Raw genomic sequence first — 7,394 nt, forward strand, 5'->3', positions numbered from 1 at the left:
GGAAATTCCTTTACTCATTTATTCCCACTAATAAATAATGATTCAAGGCTGTGAACACTGTAATGATGCACAGTTGGCTTGACTTTAATTCCATCATCCATTGAATTCACTGAATAAAGTTGTAGATAAAGTTGTTTGCGTGTGTGTGTGTGTGTGTGTGGTTACCATTTCCATGCTCACAGCAGTCTTAACTTAGTTTAAGTTAAGTCCAAATCTTACAAGTAAACATTTGCAGCCAATCAATAACAAGATGCATCATTTTAATTTAATTTCTGCATCAGTTTCGTCAAAATCGTTGTAGCAGTTATGGCCTTTCAAAGCTTGAAATTTGGCCTTTAATTACAGCCTCCAGTTTTGTCAAAATTGTACCAGTGGTGTCTGAAATATTGAAAATGTATTTATGGCGCCCCCTATAGGCCAATCAGTGTAATTTGTAAGGTTTTAAGCTTTTCTTTGTTCTCATTAATGGTGTAAGGTTGGGTTATGTAGTTTTTTCGTTTTTCATTTACAATATTAAATTGTGAATGTTGTGAACGAAGCCCTTTGAGAGTATAACAGTTATTAAGGGCTATACAAATAAATCTGACTTTATTTGACTTGTCACTTATAAGTCATATTTCTCTCTCCTCACAGCTGATATACATGATGGTGAGCCTGTTATTTTAGTGAATATTGTGACGTTTTAACTTTCCCCCTCGTGTCTCCCCAGACTTGCGGCGGATGACGGCAGGCTTCATGGGCATGGCGGTGGCCATCATCCTGTTCGGCTGGATCATCGGCGTGCTGGGCTGCTGCTGGGACCGGGGCCTCATGCAGTACGTGGCCGGCCTCCTCTTCCTCATGGGAGGTGAGTCTCCTCGAGCCTCACGCATGTGCAGTACCACCGGTGACCACCAGTTGGCTCATATTGGAAGAAGTCGAACAGCAAAGCTCCACTCAAGAGAAATAGAGATTTGTGGACTGAAGTGACTTAAAGTTCAAAGTTCTTGACCTTATCCGGCTTCATCACAATGTTAACTTTCTTGGGAGGTCATGTCCCATGTCTACATTTACACTCAGTCTGGACCCAAACCCAAACCGAACTACATTCTTAAGGCTTCTTTACAGAAAAAAAACGTGGAAGCAATGGAAACTTTGTTGGCTGTGGGGAGGAAAAACAAAAAAATTATTCAACATTTCGTGAGCTTACAATTATAAGGTTCTATCTGCCTTCAGGATAGTTCTGAGATATTGAGCTTCAAAGTTTTCAGCATCCATTGAGTTAAATGGAGATGGGTCCTTTTGTTTTAGAAATGACAGACTCAAAAATCATTATTTTCAAAAAATAACACCACACATATGTCAACAGGCACTCATAGAATATGTTCATGTGACAAAAAGGTCAGATAGAACCTTATAATACCATGGTCACGATTTTTATAAAAGCCAAAATTATGACAGAAAAGGAATATACATCTCTCATTAGTGAGGCTGGTGATTTGGATTGATGAATGAAAGTAGGGTACATGGGTGCACATATGTACCCCACCTACACACACACACACACACACGCACACACACACATAAACACAAACAAACCTCTTTCCTGTCATTTCCTCAGCCTCTGCTAGCGGACAGTCAGCAGCAACTTCACACACACACACACACACACACACACACACTGCACAGTTCTGGCATGGCAGAAGGCAAGCGCAGACTCAATTAAGATGGGCCTCGGATTAGTGCTATGCCCTACGGTTGTATAATGAGCAGGCAATTAAAAAGCCAATTATGTTGCTCGGTAATAAAGGCGCAAGAAATAGGCTAGGTCAGATTACAGTGGCCAAATCGTAGCGAACCAGCCCACAGGGTCACACAGCTTAGAAAAAGAAGGCCAAATTTAGAGCCGCTATCTTCACTGCATCTACTAAACGAAGTCCAAAGTAAAAGGGATTTATTTAGATGGGATAAAGTGGACAAAATGCTAAAAAATGATAAACAGAATCTATTTAAATTAGGGGGCGTCACGGTGTCTCAGCGGCGAGTACTGAGTCCTCAGAGCCAGAAGTCCTGTTGGGGGTTTGGTGGATTTTCTGGGTGGGTTCTGAGACTCTAAATTGTCCATAGGCATGAATATGAATGTGTATCTGTGTAAGCCCTGTGATGGACTTTGAGGCTTACCTGCCAAGACCTGGGAAACTGCCAAGAGTAATTAAAATATTTTTTTCATAGAAATATGTCAGTGCTATTTTGTGTATAGTATCAAGCACTGTTTGTTAGTTTAAAACTGGCAAGGAGCAAAGCCTGTATATAACCGAGGCAATTCAAGTCATCGCAAAACATTACCAGGCAGTGTGGTGGGTGACCCTTATTGATTTAGCCACCATAGAAAAATCAATGGTACGTTTTGCATTACATCACATTGTCTTTTAGCAGACAATTTTGTCCAAAGCGACTTTTTTGCCAAGGTTTCAGTCCCTCGCAGGGGTGTAGCACAAAATTCTGGGCCCTATACATACATCTCTGTGGGCCCCCTTCCTATACATACATCTCTGTGGGCCCCCTTCCTCTCTTGATCCATGTCTCTCACGCATCTTTTGAATTTTTGGTAACACTTTATAATAACCATCATTAATAAATGGTACATTTATAGTTAATTAAACTTTAGTTAATAGTTATTTTACTGTTAACAAACAATGAAATGATCATTAATATTGTTTACTAATTATTAGTAATGCTATAATTTATGTTATTTTATCATTCGTTTGTGTAATATAAAATAATTTGTTTATAAATTATATATTGTATCATAGCTTTTTACCCTTTTTACCGTCTCTTATCAGCTATGATACAATATATCATTTATAAACAAATGATTTTACAAACTAATGATAAAATAACATAAATTATAGCATTACTAATAATTAGTAAACATTATTAATGATCATTTCATTGTTAACAGTAAAATAACTATTAACTAAAGTTTAATTAACTGTCAATTTACCATTTATTAATGATGGTTATTATAAAGTGTTACCGAATTTTTTTTAACAACTGTACACATGAATCTGTAGTGGTTATTAGGATAGTCACTAATGAACTTTTCAGGATACAGGATTGATATTAGCCTCTTAACCTGCTTATAGCCTAACATACAATAAAACAGGCTACTTGATGTTAGTGTTGCTAAGCTCCTTTCAGAGAGCCTCCACTACTTTTTTTTTTTTTTTTTGATACAAAGTTCAGTCTCTTAACCGATTTATTCAGCCAGTTTTAATTTAGTTATGACACTAATTACTTAGAAATAAAAAATTGCAAACAAAAACAACCTTTTCATTCCAGGCTTTTCGAGGGCCCTCCCCACATTGGGGCCCTGGGTAGTCAGTCCCACTTTTCCCCCCACTACGACGCCCCTGGTCCCTTGGAATCAAAGAGCGACGGCTTCTTTCTAGAGCCGCCAGTTTGGCACCGCCTTCAACAATCATACAGGAAGAAATCCATTATAGAACAGGCCGATTTCCAATTTCCAAGACCAATTTCTACACCCACAGTAGCCTCAATAGTCAGGAATGCAATGCAGCCACAAGGGATGTTGTGTTTTGAGTAAGGGGCGTGGCCAAAGACACAGACACGCCCCAATGTTCACAAAGTAGTTGGCTAGTATGGAAGCCCGTTTCCGCCACCTGTTAAAAAAAATTTGGCACATTTTTTTTTTTTTTTTTCATCAAGTGAGATTTTTTTCTCAATAGTATGACTTTGTATCTCATAATTATGAGATGCTAAGTCATAATTATAAGATGCTAAGTCGTAATTATGAGATGCTAAGTCATATTTATGATACTAAGTCATAATTATGAGATAGTATCTCATGACTTAGCATCTCATAATTGTGAGATAAAAGTCATACTATTGAGAAAAAAAATCTCATTTGATGAAAAAAAAAAAAAAAAAATGTGCCAGATTTTTTTTAACAGGTGGCGGAAACGGGCTTCTACACGGCTAGCTATGTGCTCGCCTTAAACTGAAAGCAACGAGTTTACACCCCCTTCTCTGGGGGGTGTCAAAAGGCATTCTGGGAAACATAGGAAATCACTAATTGAAGTAGAAGTAGACGAGGCAGATTGAGGGAAAGTGGTACACCAAAAAAGTTCATTACAACACTTCATCACTAAATAACTCCTGGAACACACTGAACTTCACAGACTGACGAGATCTAACAGTGAAAGAGGATCTTACGGAGTGGGCGGGATTTCTCCTTTAATATCGATTGACTGATTGATTGACTTTATTCGATAAATTCAAATACAACGTACAAATGCACATACAGCACTAAAATTCAAAAGGATATCGCAATAAAGTCACATGACTTATTTCCATTGCGGTCCTGAGGTCTAGGCTAGGAGGCAGGCAGGAAATACTACTAATATCCCAAAGTTCAGAAACCGGTCCAAACTTAGAACTGTCCTAGAAAAGACGTTTCACTATCCTAACTTACTCAGCATCCATTTTTTCCAGTTGTTTTTTTTAGAACTCTTCAGAGAATGGGCAGATTTAATATCTTGCTCTCTCTCTCTCTCCATTACAGGAACCTTCTGCATCATCTCCCTCTGCACCTGCGTCGCCGGCATCAACTTCGAGCTCTCCCGCTACCCGCGCTACCTGTACGGCCTGCCCGACGACATCGGCCACGGCTACGGCTGGTCCATGTTCTGCGCCTGGGGGGGCTCGGCCTCACCCTCATCGCCGGCTTCTTCTGCACCCTGGCGCCCTCCGTCCAGCCCATACCCCGGTCCACCTGCCCCAAGTCCCGACAGGAGAACGGCACCGTCTGCTAAAGCCCGAGCCCAAGTCCCGACCCGACCGGAAAAAAAACACCCCCCCTCCCCCCCCCGCCAGAGATCGACAAAACAAAAAAAACAGTTCACACGCCTTCATCTTCTCCACTCATCTCCAGTCTCTCTCCTGGTTGCAGAAAAATGTTTCTTTTTTTCTTTTTCTTTTTTAAATTGTGTGTGCGTGTTTTAAAAAAAAAAAAAAAAAAAAAAAAAAAAAAATATGGGTGTCTTCGATCGATCTGCTATCTTGAAAATAACAGGGAAAAAAAAACCTGAGAGAAATATTATCAAAAATTTGAAGTTGTGCTCGTTTTGTTGTCGTGGAGCGGACGCTGAAAAATGGAGATACCGAAGAAAACGAAGAGAAGGGTTGCACGGGAACCCGAGTCGAGACGCCGGTTCGGATAGCGAGGCGGTCAGAGCAGAACGGGACTTGATCGCGGTCTTCAACCTGGGCCACGACTACCATTGACACTGGTCTGCTGTGACTCTAGAAATCAATGAACCACCAGTGCTGAAGGAAAAAAACTGTTAAGAGTGTTAAGAACAATGGCACATCTAGCACTCCTCATGGAGATTCCTCATGGACTACGCGGCCTCTCGAAGCCTCCTGTGGGATTACCCGGAACTAAAGAACCGGGGGGGGGGGGGGGGGGGCGGACGGACTAGAGATCAATCGATGTGACTTGCCAAAATGGACAAAAGGGCTGGTGATCACGCTCAGTGGCCTCCGTTGACTTTCTTGGCGTTTCAGCTTCGGAGGCCTCCCCACCCCCCCACCCCCACCCACCTCCCCACCCCTCCCCTCCAGTAACTTGGGACTTAGCGGGCCGAAAAGGGACGAGTCAGCACATCCGAGGAGGAACCCCCGGTACCTCCGCCGTTGTACATTACTGTACAGAATATTCCAGAGAAGCGACAACCAGGACAACTTCACGTCGGACCATTTTCATTCTCGTGTAGAGCATTCCGCCACTTTCCGAAAACGACCCCCCCCCCCCCCCCCCCCCGTGTCATCTAGCATTTTATACATGCATTCCTCTTTCATTCAAAGTGTATTTTCCTTTTTACGGAAATTGACGCCCGTCATTTTTTTTGGTGAATGAGCTGTCGAGCGAGCGAATGCTGTGTTCGTTTGATTTTTTTTTTTCTCCATTCTAGTCATAGAGGTAAGTGTGTGCGTGCGCGTGTGTGTGTGTGTGTGTGTGTGTGTGTGGTTGTTTTGCAGTCTCTATAGAAAAAACGTCAGTTGTAAAAAATTATAATGACAAAGTCGAGCCCTGCCTCGGGGATATATAAAAGGCAGGGGCTTTGATGAACAGGAACAAAAAAAAAAAAAAAAATGGAGAGATGCAGTATCCTGTTTAAGCGGCGCAACCTACTTCTGCCTTGTCATCTTTTTTGGGGGGGATTCTCCCAGTAGACGGGGCTGACAAAGGCTTCCAGGAGGTTGGGGGGGGGGGGGGGCGCAGGGGCAAGGGGGTTGGGTATGTTCAACTCTGTACTGCGGCTGCCTTAAGCGAGTCTGGAAGGGTGGAGTTATTGCATCTGATTGGGGAGGGGGAAAAAAACACTCTCCGGATTTGTTCCCGGGGAATCTTTCTCCGTCTTCTCCTCCGGCTCTTATTTGTATTTCGAGAGAACCGCCGAGGACATGGCGGGGGGGTTTTCTGCGGGGGGGGGGCTCTTCCGTCTGAAGGGCGCGGCAGGGGGTTTAAAAAGGTGTCACCGCCGCCTCCGGTCTAATCGAAATACGTCTAAGATGAGGAGGAGGAAAAGCTCGGCGCGCCATTCCTCAAGCCACCTCTCTATCAGAAGATGGAAATCAGACCACAGAACGCCAGGACAATTGAGTTTGAATATTTCTATGCATATTATAGAAAATAATCATAATGCAATCTGCAGCCCCTTAACACTCACCCAGACCCGCGTTCAGCCGGTGGTATCGCGGGCCTCGACGGAGCAGATAGGGAGGCGGTTTCGAAAGCTGATGTCGATGCATGCCGTCGCTTATCATGCTCTTTTCTTATTCCTCCCATCCAGAGCTCTGACCCCTGCACTACATCACATTAGTAGGCATGTGGCGACTACAGTCAAAGTGACCCTACGTTGAAAGCCTGGTGACAAATCCCCCAAAAAACAGCTGTTAGGATAGATAGAACAGACTGGAACTTCTACATGGCAGAAACCCCCAAATCCATTTGCTTGCAATGTTTTTCACCGATCCACAGGATATGATGCAACTCTCCCTTGGGCTATAGAGGCTTTGCAGTTACGCCACAAATCTCCTATCTACCACATCTGGCTTGATAGTGAAGGAACGTTGGAGAAATGGCTGATAACGCAAATAATGGCGAAAACATGTAACAACCAGGCTAGAAAAAGTGATACTTGAAAACGATGGTTGTGGTGTGGCTGTACATCGAAGTAACAGTGAATAGTCTGATGAGGTAGATTTGTTTCAAAATTTTGGTTACTGTTACACAGTAAACTGTCTTGTCTTTAACCCTGGTCTCTTGTAGCTTGAGAAGAGTCAGCTCAGTTAGCCTGAATAAAAAGTTGGGTTTGTTTGCTAGCTAG

At 42.8% G+C, this 7,394-nt stretch overlaps 1 protein-coding gene across 1 annotated transcript; it reads left to right on the forward strand.

Annotated features, from left to right (window-relative positions):
• Positions 1–717: 717 nt before the first annotated feature.
• On the forward strand, positions 718–4,814 carry LOC139667996 (transmembrane protein 178B-like). The gene is given in 3 exon segments (XM_071547469.1): positions 718–847; positions 4,565–4,702; positions 4,705–4,814. Coding segments are annotated over 3 exon segments (375 nt in total). The 5' UTR covers positions 718–720.
• Positions 4,815–7,394: the final 2,580 nt, after the last annotated feature.

The sequence above is a fragment of the Centroberyx affinis genome, unplaced genomic scaffold, assembly GCF_046629955.1.
Source record: "Centroberyx affinis isolate AG114_WGS23_722 - 3 ecotype Tasmania unplaced genomic scaffold, CSIRO-AGI_Caff_v1 ptg005947l_1, whole genome shotgun sequence".
In the NCBI taxonomy this organism is placed as follows: domain Eukaryota; kingdom Metazoa; phylum Chordata; class Actinopteri; order Beryciformes; family Berycidae; genus Centroberyx; species Centroberyx affinis.